The sequence below is a fragment of the Chiloscyllium plagiosum genome, unplaced genomic scaffold, assembly GCF_037043375.1.
Source record: "Chiloscyllium plagiosum isolate Xiang-an unplaced genomic scaffold, Cpla_swu_hap1 HiC_scaffold_47, whole genome shotgun sequence".
Lineage (NCBI taxonomy): Eukaryota > Metazoa > Chordata > Chondrichthyes > Orectolobiformes > Hemiscylliidae > Chiloscyllium > Chiloscyllium plagiosum.
The window spans coordinates 11866415-11881403 of record NW_028270185.1 but is presented as its reverse complement, the minus strand read 5'-3'; the positions used below and the strand labels follow the sequence as shown (position 1 = coordinate 11881403).

Genomic DNA, 14989 nt, shown 5'->3' with positions numbered 1-14989 from the left:
GTGTCATATTGTTGAGTAATTGAAACTTCTGCTTCAAGTTAAATGCACTTTCACACTTTCTGAGCTGAAGGGGAGGATCATTGACCCAGGTCTGGTCTGAATCCACTGGGTCACCTCTCACTTTCAGGTCAGTTTTTGAGGGAGAGGAGCAGGAGCATCAATCCCCCAAGACCAAAGTCAGCATCAGGACCAGCGGGAGGCGGCGGTGGCGCAGGCCGGCCAGGAGGGGGCGGTGTCGGCGGAGGCCCGGGCCAGGAGGGGGCGGTGTCGGCGGAGGCCTGGGCCAGGAGGGGGCGGTGTCGGCGGAGGCCCGGGCCAGGAGGGGGCGGTGTCGGCGGAGGCCCGGGCCAGGAGGGGGCGGTGTCGGCGGAGGCCCGGGCCAGGAGGGGGCGGTGTAGGCGGAGGCCTGTGGGCCAGGAGGGGGCGGTGTCGGCGGCGGCCCCGGGCCTGGAGGTGGCGGAGGCTGGGCTGGAGGGGGCGGTGTTGGCGGAGGCTGGGCTGGAGGGGGCGGTGTCGGCGGAGGCCTGTGGGCCAGGAGGGGGCGGTGTCGGCGGAGGCTGGGCTGGAGGGGGCGGTGTTGGCGGAGGCTGGGCTGGAGGGGGCGGTGTCGGCGGAGGCCTGTGGGCCAGGAGGGGGCGGTGTCGGCGGAGGCCTGTGGGCCAGGAGGGGGCGGTGTCGGCGGAGGGCCCGGGCCAGGAGGGGGCGGTGTCGGCGGAGGGCCCGGGCCAGGAGGGGGCGGTGTCGGTGTCGGCGCGGTTCCGGCTGAAGATGGCGGCGGAGGGCGGAGGGAAGGAGCTGAACGAGATCAAGTCGCAGTTCCGGACCCGGGAGGGAGCCTACAAGCTGCTGAGCCTGTCCGAGTACAGCCGCCCGAACCGGGTGCCCCTGAGCGCCACCCAGGGCACCAACCCGGTGCGGGTCTCCATGGTGAACGTGAGGGACCAGAGCGGCAGCGGGGACCGCATCTGCTTCAATGTGGGCCGCGAACTCTACCTCTACCTGTACCGGGGCCCCAGGAAGGTGAGGCCGGGGAGACCCCTCCCAGTGACCCCCCCCTCAAACTGGGCGGGGCTTACTGAGACAACCCCATTTGGGGTTGGGGGGGGGTCATGGTGACACCAGGTTTCCCCCCACAGAGGTCAGACGGCAGAGGTCAAGGGTTGAGGGTCGTAGTGGGGTGTTGGCACTCTCTTTGTCAACTTTGGGTGGGTGGAGGTAGAGGTAGAGGGAGTCGGGTAGATGGCAGAGCAAGGCCCGGAGGGGGGGTGGGGGTCACGGAGTGTCAGAGCTCAACCCTCGGGGCTTTGGGTCAGGTTTGGGCGAAATGTTGGAGTTTGATCGGTGGGCGCTTGGGAGTTAGGTTCCCAGAGCAAGGTCTGACCATGTTAAGTCACGGCAGCTGAAGGGCATGGGTGGTGGGAGGTTAGGTGATGGCGTGGCAGGGGGGGGTGAAGAGCTGTTATCTGATGGTCAAGGGTGTCTGTGCTGAACTAAAGAATAAAGATGAACACAATGTCAGAGTGTGGCACCGGGAAAAACACACCAGGTGAAGAGTTAAGCCCAAAACGACAACTCTCTTGCTCCTCAGGTGCAGCCTGAACTGCTGTGCTTTTTCCAGCGCCTCTCACTATCCACTCTGACTCCCCAGCATCTGCAGGCCTATCTCCAAGAATGCAATGTTAGTGAAACGTTCTGATCTGTGAAATACATTTTGCATTTGTAAAGGTTATAGTGTCTGATATTGGAATTACTCATCTAGTTGTCAAGAGGAGTAGGAGAGTGAACGTTTCGAGCATAAGCAGTTCATCAGGATATTTCTAGTGAAGAGCTTATGCTCAAAACGTCGACTCTCCTGCTCCTCGAATGCTGCCTGACTGGCTGTGCTTTTCCAGCACCACACTTTTGGACTCTGATCTCCCTATCTGCAGTCCTCAGTTTCACCGAGTTGTCAAGAGGACCAAGCTCAGCATTTATAAATCGATCCACGCTCGTCTACACTGCCCCATCAAACTCTCCAAGACAGGTAAAACACGGGGATTAGATACGGAGTAAAGTTCTCTCCACCCAGTCCTCATCAAAACTCTCAGATTAGGTCTAACTATGGAATTAAGCACAGAGTAAAGCTCCCTTTTGCATTCATCTCATCAACACTCTCAGGATAGCAAAGCTGCTCAATTCTGCATCTCTGCACTGTCCTGTGTTCCATCTTGTATTGGTTCACACTGTTTTATCTCAGCAGTGGTGCCTGGACTCATTGACAGCCTCCTCATTTAGTGCTGACTACAAATGCTGTGATCACTAGTTTTATCAGGCTGTCTAGAAAGAGTCTTCTTTGTTTCCTGTTTGCTTCCTAAACCTTTCCCCTTCTATCTCTGCTGCAATCACTGAAGATTATGGGAGATGCAGCTTTATTCTAATGGTATGAAGCTCTTTATAAGGCAACTAAATTCATCATCACAACAGCCTTCCTAAATGGGGAAGTGCTGTAAATAGTGGAGGCATAAAGAGATTTGGGGCTCTTTGTTCATGTCATTTTAATAATAAGTACAGATAGTCCAAAAGGCTAATAGAAAGGTGTCCTTTATATCTGGAAGATTAGAACACAAGGGAATCAGTTAATGCTTTTGTTAGATAAATCCTGGTGAGATCACACCCTGTCTACATTGAGCAGTTCAGAACACCAAACCCCGAGGAAGTGTAGGGAGTGTACTGTGGATTTGTCAGAAAGGTACTTGGACTCTTGGGGTTAAGTTGCAAGGAGAGATCCTGGGCAACAGAAGAGGTGGCTCAGTGGTTAGCACTGCTGCCTCACAGCACCTAGCGTTCAATTGCAGCTTTGAGCAACTGTCTGTGTGGAGTTTGCATATTCTCCCCGTGGGTTTCCTCCCACAATCCAAAGATGTGCAGGTTAGGAGAATTGGCCATGCTAAATTGCCCGTAGTGTTCAGGGATGTACAGTATAGATCTGTACCGTACAGATAGGGTGTACGGTATGAGTCGGGTAAATAAATTGATTTGAATTTATTGTCACGTGTACTGAGGCACAGTGAAAAGCTTTGTCTTGTGAGCAATACAGGCAGATCACAGAGTTAAGTCGCTTAGATAGTAAATAATAGGTAAACAGCAGCAGAAACAAAAACACAGGTACAGGGCAATGTTAAGAGTTTGAGAGTCCATTCATATTCTGATACAGTAGGGTAGAAGCTGTTTCGAAACCGGTTGGTGCGTGTTCAGGCTTCTGTACCTTCTCCCCGATGGTAGAGGTTGTAGAAAAACATTGCCAGGGTGGGATGGATCTTTGAGAACGTTGGTGGCCTTTCCTTGACAGTGGGCCTGGTAGATGGGTTCTATAGATGGGAGGTTGGCCTTTGTGATTGTCTGGGCCGAGTTCACCACTCTCTGTAACCATCTCCGATCTTGAATGGTACAGTTGCCATACCAGGTAGTGATACATCCAGACAGAATGCTCTCGATGGTGCACCTATAAAAGTTGGCAAGGGTATTTGCCGTCAATCCAAATTTCCTCAGCTGCCTGAGACATTGTTGGGCCTTTGTAACCAGTGCGTCCACATGAAGAGTCCAAGAAAGCTTGTTGTGGATGACCACTCCCAGGAGCTTGACACTCTCCACTCATTCCACCTCTGTGCTGTTAATGTGTGGGGGGGGGCATGAGTAACATCCTGCCGAAAGTCAGTAGGGAAATGGGTCTGGGTGGGATACTGTTCGGACGGTCGGTGTGGTCTTGTTGGGCTGAATGGCCTGTTTCCACATTGTAGGAATTCTAATTATATAAAAAAAAATATTCCGTAACTAACCCTGTGATGTCCTTGTTCTTGGAGTGTTTGATGGGGACAGTGTAGAGGGAGCTTTACTCTGTATCTAACCCCATGCTGTCACAGCCCGGGGAGTATTTGATGGGGACAGTGTAAAGGAAGATTTACTTTCTGATAAAAAGTGGAGAGAGAGTTTTATTCTGTATCTGTCTCATGCTGCCTTCATCCTGGGGAGAGCAGTAATGATTTTATTCAGTAGCAAAGCTGGCTGAAAAGGCATATGAAAGGCCTACTCCTGTTTCTCACCTCTCATGTGGTTGTGGTAAGGTTTTTGTATTTGGCTGAAGCCTCTGTATGGCCAGACTGAGCAGAGCCTACGCATCAGTCAGAGCAGAGGGTGATGGAAATCTGGACCTCCCCCACCACCCCCGCCTCTCAAGGAGCTTTACTCTGTATCTAACCCTGTGCTGTCCCTGTCCTGGGAGTGTTTCATGCGGACAGTGTAGAGGAGGCTTTACTCTATATCTACCTGTGCTCCTGTCCTGGGAGTGTTTGATGGGGACATTGTTGAGGAAGTCAGTTGAAAACTTAACAAATGAGATTGATATGTTTTTATTTTACAAGGCACATAACCTGCTTCTCAAGGGCATAGGTACCAAAGTGACACTCTCATCCTGTGAATGGATACATTTTTATAAAAGGAGTTATGGAAACAAAGCTAAGTAGATGGAAGTTAAGAAAGAGAACAAACATCATTAAATTGAATAATGGATCAACATCAGTGGGCTGAATGGCCTGCTTACTTTCCTAACATGTAATGCCTGGTCATTTAGTCACATTAAAGCTGTTCCGTTATACCCTCAGCAAATGCTTGGCTCCTCGTTTACTGTCACAGCTTTGTCACCCCGTTGGAATTTGGGTCTTTCATTTGATAAGACTTGTACATTTTTAGCTGCTTGTAGTACAGTACTGAGACCCACAGTCATACTGACTAAAACTGAACCTCTTATGTTCTCCTTAGGCAGCAGATCTGAGTAAACCCATTGACAAACGTATCTACAAAGGGACACAACCCACCTGCCACGATTTTAACCAGTTCACTGCCACGCCCGACAGTGTCTCGCTTGTAGTTGGCTTCTCTGCAGGACAAGTCCAGTACCTGGATCCGATCAAGAAAGAAACCAGCAAGTTGTTCAATGAAGAGGTAGTGTGATTGCCCGAGTATGCATTGCACGTTTGAGGATTGACTGTAATTCATACAGTAACAATGGCCTAATGGGGCAGTGGTTTCTGTTGTCCTGTCCATGTGCAGTGACTGAGAAAGCCCCTGGAATGGTGCCCTTGTCCTTGCAGTCAGAGCCAAGGAAGAGAGATGATGGGCCCTGGTGCTCCACCAACTTCCAGGTCCCTTGTACCTACTCCTCCCCTCGCATTTAATCGTCAACAGCTTCTGTTGAGCACCTTTTTCATGTGCTTTCGGTCCTTGGAGCACTTATTACATGAGGTGGTCATGTAGTACTGATACCTACTGCATTTGAACTGAACAGTGGTGTATTTGGACTTGCACAAAAACAAAGTTAGAAACATTTATCAATATCCTCCATTAAACATGCAACTGGACCACAGTATTTAAATTGGCACAAGTCAACAGGTCTAAGTTAGCAATGAAGGCATGTTTTCCAAAATAACTGAACACCATTTCTACACACAAAATGACATCATCCCTAAACTCACCTTATACAAAGGGGTGAGGTCAATGCTAACACCTGCACCATTTTAGTCAGGCAGTAACTATTGTTCCACTGCCTCTCAGATCCTCACCCCAGATATACATTTACCAGTTGACATTGCTCATTACAGTAGCATTCTTATGTTTATAATAGCCCTGAACCTAAGACAGCCTTAAGCTAGAAATTCCACATTAATTCTCTGAACAAGCTTTTGCTCATCTCTCTTGTACATCCCCTAATGTGGCTCAATGTCACATTGTGTCCAAAACACTTTTGCTGCATTAAATGTGCTATGTCAGTGCAAGTCGTGTTTGGTCTTCGGTGTACCTGAGTCTACCTTGCCTTAGTTCCATTTGTCTTTGAGCTTTGGTTTAAAGTATTGAGTATTTATTTCCTTTCCAGGGGGGTAAATGGGAAAAGGGAAGTTACTGAGAGATGCCCAGTGCTCTTGCTTCTCCGCAGTGAGAGGACCGTTCAGTGTGGTCTTCCTTCCCATTCACTCTATTCTGTTACATTTGGAAAGGTTTCTTTTTAATCTGATAACTCCATTCTTCCCGTCCTCCAGTCATGTCCCATCCTTTCCCTCACAATTGATCTGTCATGTAGTGCTGGGATTTCTTTTGCCTTATTTAAAAACATTTTGTTTTCCTTTTTTTTTAGATTAGATTCCCTACAGGCCCTTCAGCCCAACCAGTCCACACCGAACCTCCGAAGAGTAACCCACCCAGACCCAGACCCATTTCCCTCTGACTAATGCACCTAACACTACGGGCAATTTAGCATGGCCAATTTACCTGACCCACACATCTTTGGACTGTGGGAGGAAACCCACGCAGACACTGGGAGAATGTGCAAACTGCACATAGACAGTCGCCTGAGGCTGGAATCGAGCCTGGGGCCCTGGTGCTGTGAGGCAGCAGTGCTAACCACTGAGCCACCGGTCCTTGTTGAAGGAACAGAATGAATGGCATCCAAGATCTCGTAGAATTCTTTTGGTTCGATTTAAACCCAGTCCTTTCTGTATCCCAGAGCAGACTTTACAATGACTTGGATAATGGAGTGTGTGATTGTCCCTTTTTCCTTTGGTAGTGAAGAACTTGACCATTGCTGAAAAAAAAGGCCCATTTTGGTGAAACTTCAAGAATACCACTAAAGGGGAAGATCAACATTTATGCTGCATGAGAGGAGGGTGTTGATTGGTAGAGACAGATTTTAAACCAAATGTGTTAATCCTGATTGGTCAGGACAATGCCCTGAGAAATTAACCAGCCAATTGTTGACCCCTGTTTTGTTGCGACAAGCCCAATGTGTGCACCTGTTCTTTGTCAGGGGAGAACAGGACCCTCTGTATTAGTATACACAGTTTCTATTGTAAGCAAATGCAATACATTGCAAGCCCAACTGACCATCCTCAATTGGTTGCCATTGTAATTCTTCACACGTCCAGCATTACCCAGCAAATATTGTTTAATTGCAGAATCAGTTTAGGACTTCACTTGCCAGCCAACCAGCACTCTCCTCTCATGCAGTTTAAATGTTGGCATTCTTGTGAATTGTCCTGATGAATGTAAGAGACATTGCATTGACAAAGTGTATCTTTTTTTCACCAGTGCTCAATATGCTTCTTGAGTTTGGTGTTTTGAAGTCTGCTTTGTTATTTACAAAGGTTCTCTTATCAGCACCGAGGCATACCTTGGGTATCCCCCACTCCTGGGGGCTTCGACCCCAGCACTCTCCATTGGTGTAGTAGTGGTCATGCCACTAGAGTAATAGGACTGCACAGTGGCTCAGTGGTTAACACGGCTGCCTCGCAGCACCAGCGTTCCTGGTTTGACTCCAGCCTCGGGCGACTGTCTGTGTGAAGTTTGCATGTCCTCCCCGTGTCTGTGTGGGTTTCCTCTGGGTGCTCCGGTTTCCTCCCACAGTCCAAAGATGTGCAGGTTAGGTGAATTAACCAAGCTAAATTGCCCATCGTGTTAGGTGAAGGGGTAAATGTAGGGGAATGGGTCTGGGTGGGTTGCTCTTTGGAGGGTCGGTGTGGACTTCTTGGGCTGAAGGGCCTGTTTCCACACTGTAAGTAATCTAACCTAATCTAAATCTGCAGGTTAGGTGAATTGGCCGTGCTAAATTGCCCATTAGTGTTCGGTGCATTAGTCAGAGGGAAATGGGTCTGGATGGGTTACTCTTCGGAGGGTCAATGTGGACTGGTTGGGCCGAAGGGTCTGTTTCCACACTGTAGGGAATCTAATCCAATCTAATAATAATCCAGAGGCTCTGGAGTTAATGCTGTGGTGACAAAAGGTTCAAATACCACCATGGCAACTGATGAAATTAACACTGAGTTAATAAATTCTGGATTAATGGTGACTGTGAGACTACCATCAATTGTTGTACCAACAAAATGCCTAGCTGGTCTTTTAGGGAAGGTAATCCACCATCCTCTCACAGTCTGCCCTATTAGTGACGGGCAGTAAGTACTGTCCTGTCCAAGGACAGCCATGTCCGATGAACAGAACTTTTTAAAAGGAGTCTCCTGTGTGAGATGGGTTGCATTCCCACACCCTGTTTTCCTGCTTTCTCGTGTTCGAAAGTTTAAAGGTGGTTTCCTCCTCTTTGCTGTGCAGAGGTTCATCGACAAGACCAAGGTGACCTGTTTGAAGTGGATGCCGGAGTCTGAGAGTCTTTTCCTTGTCGCCCACACCAGTGGCAACCTCTACTTGTACAATGTAGAGCACCCGTGTGGCACCACCGCACCTCACTACCAGCCGCTGAAGCAGGGGCCGGGCTTCACCGTCTACACCTGCAAAAGCAAGTCGAGCCGCAACCCGCTCCTGAAGTGGTCCGTCGGGGAGGGTGCCCTCCATGAGTTCGCCTTTGCCCCCGACGGCAAGTACGTGGCATGTGCCAGTCAAGATGGCAGCCTGCGGGTCTTCCACTTTGACTCAATGGAGCTGTACGGCGCAATGAAGAGCTACTTTGGCGGGCTGCTGTGCGTGTGCTGGAGCCCAGACGGCCGGTACATCGTGACGGGCGGGGAGGACGACCTGGTGACGGTCTGGTCCTTTTGGGACTGTCGGGTGGTCGCCCGTGGTCACGGCCACAAGTCCTGGGTCAGCGTGGTGGCCTTCGACCCTTACACAAGCAGTGTGGACGACGGGGAGCAGCCCGAGTTCAGCGGCAGCGACGAGGACTTTCAGGAGCATGCCCCGCTAGGCCGCAATCGGACCAACAGCACTTTATCCCGACTGTCCAAGCACAACTCCACAGACGGCCGGGCGACGAACGTGACTTACCGCTTCGGCTCAGTGGGGCAGGACACTCAGTTTTGTCTGTGGGACCTGACGGAAGACATTCTGTTCCCCCATCAGCCCCTCTCACGAGCTCGGACACACACGAACATGGTGAACACGACCGTGCCCAGCTCCCTGAGCTGTGGAAGCCACACCAGCAGCCTCGCGCTGGAAGCCAACATGGCTAACTCCATTCCGCACTCGCTCTCCCGGTCGAACAGTCTTCCGCACCCGGCCGTCACGAACGCCAACAGCAAGGCCCACTCGACGGACGGGGGAGTGCCCTTCAGCATCAGCAAGTTTGCCACGCTGACGCTGCATGACCGCAAAGACAAGAGTGCAGAGAAGGAGCACAAGCGGAACCACAGCATCAGCCATGTCATTAGCAAGAGCAACGATAAGCTCAACCTGGTCACGCGGAACAAACTCGACACTGCCAAGACTTTGGGGACCACCTTGTGTCCCCGCATGGACGAAGTGCCCTTGCTGGAGCCTCTGGTCTGTAAAAAGATCGCACACGAGAGACTAACGGTGTTGATATTCTTGGAGGACTGCATAGTCACTGCTTGCCAAGAAGGCTTCATTTGCACATGGGCACGGCCAGGTAAAGTGGTGAGTATGGGAGGCATGGAGACTGACCAGGGCCGTTACCCCGGTAACCTCCTGCAGCCTTCAAACCTTCCCGAGATCTCTGTGCTCCTCCCGTTCTGGCTATTGGTGAACCCTTGGATTTTAATTATTGGTGGCAGTGCCTCAGTGCACGGGCCCTAAACTCTGGAATTCTTCCCTAATGTCCTCCACCTCTTTTCACCTCATTCGTTTCAAAGCCGCTTTTAAAACCCACACTTCTGACTGACGTCTCCAAAAATATTCTTATGCAGCTTGGTGTCTAATTTTGATTGCTGACACTCCTGTGAAATACCACAGAGTGTTTTCCTACATTAAGGGTGCTGGAGAAATAATGTTATAATTGGTAGTCAGGTGTTAATAAACCATCACAAAGCGTTGTTTGGGAAGAGCTCAAGATGTTGTGTGTGCTGGACAGTTGTAACAGGAAAGACAGGCTCTCGGAGCAGTGCGGTTATTTTAATCAACCTGTTTGGGAAGATTATAACACGTTTCCAGAGTAGATGGAACTTGAACATGGTCTTTCTGGCTCCCACTCCACCACAAGAGTCCTCTTAAAGCATTTTTGTACAGTTATGCAATCTCCATTTTTCCATAACGTCTCCAGCCCTACTACCCTCCCACGCTGCTTCAATCTTCTCATTTTAGTCCCTTGCATATTCCTGGTTTTCTTTGCTCCGAAAGCCTATATCCTAAGTTCTGGAATTGCACCCTTAAATTTCTCCTTCCTAAGACCACGAAAAGCTCATCTTTGTGACCAATCATTTGTCCTTTTATCTCCTTATTTTGCTCGTGTGAAGTATCTTGCGACTTCTCACACCTTTTAAGGTGCTATAAAAGTAAGTGTTGTTTGCTATTCATCTGAAATGCTACGGAAGTAGCAAAAGCGAGCAGAAAACAATGGGTGAAGCCCTCCCCTCACAGATGGAGGGGCTCTGAACTTGGAACGACAATTTGTAGTTATAAATAAAGTGCCTCTTTGACGGAGTGGAGTGAAGCACAGTTCATTTAAGGAGATATAAGGTCAGGTAGCAAAAAAAAGCTTGCTGAAAGCGCACAGTCAAGGAAGAAAAGAAAGGTTTAGGGATGGAATTTGAGACTTTAGAGCCCAGGCAGTGACAGCACGTCTGCCATTGCTCGGGCAGTCAAAATCGGGATTGCCTAAGAAACCATAATTAGTTTACCACAGATATGTGGGTCTGCAGGAGATCACAGTGATAGGAAGAGTTGAAACCGTCAGTGACTTGAAAGCAACGATGAGAATTTTAATATCAAAACATTGTTTGACCAGGAGTCAATCTTGGTTAGCAAGTGTGCAGAATATATAAGGATTTGACAGATGAAGCATACTGTGGAATTGTGCACTTTGGCAGGTCGAATAAAATGGAGAATGGCTGCGGAATTCTGAGGTGCAAAGATGTTTGAGCACACGAGTCACAAAAGCTTAATGTTCAGGTACAGCATATAATCACGAAGGCTAATGACCTACTGACTGACAAAGCAGCCTGCTTGGTTGGTGCTACATTCACAAATCTCCACTCCTCCCACCACCCACATTAATTGTGTACCATCTACAAGATGTACGGCAGAAATTCACCAAAGGTCCTTTGACAGCACTTTTGAAACCCATGACCCCATGAAGATGGGTCATTGAATATTTTTAAGACAGTAATGGATAGATTTTTGGGGAATCCAGGCTTATCAGAGGTAGATGGTAATGTGAAATTTGGCACACAAATAGATCAATTGTGATCTTATTGAATGACAGAACAGACTAGAGGTGCCAAATGGTTTACTTTGTATGCATCTTACTGTGGAATAGAGAGAGAAGGGGGATGAGATTAATTTATTCTCTAATGCACGTTTGTTCAGTATATCAAATAAAATGTAATTATACCCTGATTCCTTGCTCCATATACTAGACACTTGCATGGGAATCTTCTTCTTTGCTACTCGTATTCTCCATCCTTTCCTGAAGGTGCTCTCCTTAATCTAGTTCCCCAACTCCAGTTATAGGAACAGCTCTCAAGTTTTTTTCCCCAGTCAGTAACATATGCATCTAACTCCATACATAGTACTGAACATGGTCTCTTACCACATTCCTGAATAACTTTGGTTATAAAAACCTATCAATCTCATTTAAAATTTATATCTTGAATCAATTGTAATTTGCAGGAGTCAGTTCCAAGTTTCTACCACCCTGTGTAGAAGTATTTCTTAATTCCTGAACAATTAGGCCTTACATTTCAGGTGATTCCTACACTTCCTAAATCTCCCAACAAGTGGGAATCATACCATTCCATCTACCTGATCACTTCCCCTTAATATCTTGCAAGCTCTGTTCAAATTGTTCTGTTACCTTCCAAATTCCTGGGAATGTTACCACAGCTGATGTAAACTCTCATCTTAATTTAATCTTTGGAAGATTGAGGTATAATTCTGGTAATTTGTGCTGCACTCCTTCCGAGACCAATATAAATAGACAAAGTGTTTTCCCTGGGGTGGTGGAGTCCAGAACTAGAGGGCATAGGTTTAGGGTGAGAAGAGAAAGACATAAAAGAGACCTAAGGGGCAACTTTTTCACTCAGAGGGTGGTATGTATATGGAACGAGCTGCCAGAGGAAGTGGTGGAGGCTGGTACAGTTGCAACATTTAAAAGGCATCTGGATGAATATATGAATAGGAAGGGTTTGGAGGGATATGGGCCAGGTGGGACTAGATTAGGTTGCGATATCTGGTCGGCATGGACGAGTTGGACCAAAGGATCTGTTTCCGTGCTGTACATCTCTATGACTGTTATATCCTTCCTAATGTGTCCAAACCTGAACACAACACTCTGGTACTTCTGAAAAAATTGTTCAGAGTGTGCAGGTGTTGCTGGCAAGGCCCATCCCTAATTGCCCTTTGAGAAGATGGCGGTGAGCTGCCTTGTGAACCATTGCTGTCCATATGGTGGAGGGAGACCGACAGTGCTGTTAGAGAGGGAATTCCAGGATTTTGACCTCGGGACAATGAAGGAACGGTGATATATTTCTACTTCATGATGGTGGGCGTCTTGGAGAGGATCGTGTTCCCAGGCGTCTGCTGCTAACGTTCCCCTCAGGCCTGGAGCGTGCAGATTTAGAAGATGCTGTCAGAAAATCCTTGCTGAACTAGTGCAGTGTATCTTATAGATGGTGCACACTGCTGCTACTGTGCATTGGAGGGGAGTGAATATTAAAAGAATAATCCTAAATGGTGGTTTCTGTGCATGGTGTATCGCAGCTCACGCTGACTCTCCCCTCTTCTCACTGAATTCTGTGTAAGGCCTTGCCATCAGGACTTGACTATCAGAGCCCTAGCTAGTATTTTTCTGACTAGTGGGTTAAATGAGTAACAGCACAGGGGTTAAATATGGGTCATTGGTGATTAGTATAGTTTAGTATATTCAGTGGAAATTTGCTGCTGTTTTACACATCCCCATATTCCATCACAGTCCCTCCTTTGGCACCTTCACATCCTTGTACCTTTGTCAGAGATTTCCCATCAATCCCTTGTCATCCCTCCATTTGGGGATGTCTTGCTGTTTGTCTCCTGTCTCTATTCTGAGAAATCTGAATAACTGTGCCTCATTATTGCTTAATGTCTCACTCTTCGTTTCTCTTCGGTGTTAGTTGGGATCATCCACTTTGACATTTCCTTATCACGCTTCTCTACGTAACCAATCGGAACATTTATTTGAAGGGAACAGTGTAGCTTTCATTTTTATAATGTCATTTAAAGCTTTAGGATGGCACTTGGTGTCAGTGAATGCACGTTATAGGTGTAGGTAAATACTCTATAAACAAGCCCTGTCTCCTGGGTGGTGGTTCAGGGGAGCAGGGCCTGCTGTGCCATTTAACTGGATTGTGCACCTCAATATTATTTTCCCACACCAGCTCCATTTATGTTTTCTTTTAAACCCTTCCCCTTTTTCCCAGATTTGATGGGTGCTGGATCAATGGTTATCGTTTAGTGCTTATGGAATCATAGTGAAGAAGGCCATTTTCCCCATTGTGCTGGTGTTAGCTCTTTGAAAGAGGTATCAAATTAATCCTGCTTCCTGATGTCAATTTCTTCTTGTTTTTTGCCTTGGTTCTCTTTTGAATTGTAATTGAGCTCCAAATTTCCAAGGCAAAAATCTTTTGTGCCATACCTGCCTGTCCCTCTTTGATGTTAATTTTCATGGTTGTGGTCCCCTTTGTTGTCCGTTGCATTGTGATAACCAGCGTATGTTCTGTATTTTTAGGGTTTGTTGTCGGCACAGAATCAGGCTAATTCGCCAAGTGGAACGGTGGTGTAACTGGACCTCTGGTGCAAAAGTACTTTCTGTCGAGTGGGCACTGCCAGTATTTCAGTACTCGCCTGTTGACTATCGAAGCTGCTGATGCACTGACATTCCCAGTTCTGGGATAAGGAATCCCCAAATTGTTCACCCATGACTGGTGCAAACAAACTCCTTTATTTATTAATAGATTGAACCTAAATCCCTCGGTGGAGTTTGAACCTCAGATCACATCTAATTTATGTAACTTTACAGTCTAAAATGTAACCCAGCGAGCAGAGCAGGAAGCTTTATCAGTGTCTTACTCCAGATAGATTATTATATATTATGTACATAGACAAAGAAACTAATTAAGGACAGGGCAATCAGTGTAATTCTTATCACAGTATCATTTACGAGAAGACAGCAATACAAATTATGAGCATCTGAAATAGGATTTGGATGAAGTCCTGGTATTTGGAAAAGTTTCTCTCCAATATGATATGGAAAAGCATTTGAAGAATTGAGGCCTTGACTGAACAATTTGTCTGACGCTGTTTGTAAAGTGGGCCAATGGAGCGTTGACGGCCGCTATTTTTTTATTTGCACTTAATCACGGTGTTCTACCAGAAACTGAGCTGTGATGCACTACATTTGGTAGCATTACCTTGGGCCATAAATATTGTCCATGCTGTAATTTGAAAATGATAACAAATGACCGGTTTCTCCTTTATTAAAATATTTAAAATATGTTTCTAACACTGGTTGGAGTTACTTTTCTTTGACCTGCCTTAGCCTGGAGTTATAGTGAGCAGATGTTGCACATGTGAGATTGAGTATTTATTTCACACACAGGTGAGATGAAATTGCTTCACTCAGTGGGTTGTGAATCTTGAAAATACTCTGCCTGACAGGGCTGAAGTGTTGCAAATATGCAAAATTGAGCTTGGTAGATTTCTGAGCGCTAACGGAATTGAGATGTTGAAACAACATAGAACATGGTGTTGAAGGGTCACTCAACTATTATTAAATAGCAGAGTAATCTTAGGGCTAAATGGTCCACTGCTCTCATATAATGCTATCATTTTAACTGCCTGCCTGCTTGCTTTATCTAGCCATTTCATAGGAAATTACCAGCTGCACTTCTTCCACATTTTATTTTGCAAGCAATGACAGTTCCTATGGGCACCTTAGCCCAGATGTTAGTCATTTGGTATGCCTGACAAACAGCCAGAATTGACTTAGAGGTTTGTAAAATCATGAAAGATACAGATAGGATCCACAGAA

At 47.2% G+C, this 14989-nt stretch overlaps 1 protein-coding gene across 3 annotated transcripts; it reads left to right on the top strand.

Moving 5' to 3' along the window:
- The first annotated feature begins 768 nt into the window (after positions 1-768).
- Positions 769-14461, top strand: LOC122542829 (WD repeat-containing protein 20-like). 3 transcript variants are annotated; one of them, XM_043680905.2, is made up of 4 exons: positions 769-1020; positions 4795-4977; positions 8128-9397; positions 13688-14461. In XM_043680905.2, exons 1-4 carry the CDS (start codon positions 769-771, stop codon positions 13714-13716), a joined length of 1734 nt encoding a protein of 577 aa, XP_043536840.1. In that variant the 3' UTR covers positions 13717-14461. The 3 variants fall into 3 exon arrangements, with proteins under 3 accessions (XP_043536840.1, XP_043536839.1, XP_087840215.1); XM_043680904.2 differs by having other exon boundaries at positions 8128-9405; XM_087984089.1 differs by lacking the exon at positions 8128-9397.
- The last annotated feature ends 528 nt before the right edge of the window (positions 14462-14989 follow it).

What these genes read in the sequence shown, in the direction of transcription:
- LOC122542829 (XM_043680904.2), top strand. Translation starts at nt 769, where the DNA reads ATGGCGGCGGAGGGCGGAGGGAAGGAGCTGAACGAGATCAAGTCGCAG. An exon ending in TGTACCGGGGCCCCAGGAAG is followed by an intron (nt 1,021 to 4,794) that starts GTGAGGCCGGGG and finishes TGTTCTCCTTAG; the next exon opens with GCAGCAGATCTGAGTAAACC. An exon ending in GCAAGTTGTTCAATGAAGAG is followed by an intron (nt 4,978 to 8,127) that starts GTAGTGTGATTG and finishes TTTGCTGTGCAG; the next exon opens with AGGTTCATCGACAAGACCAA.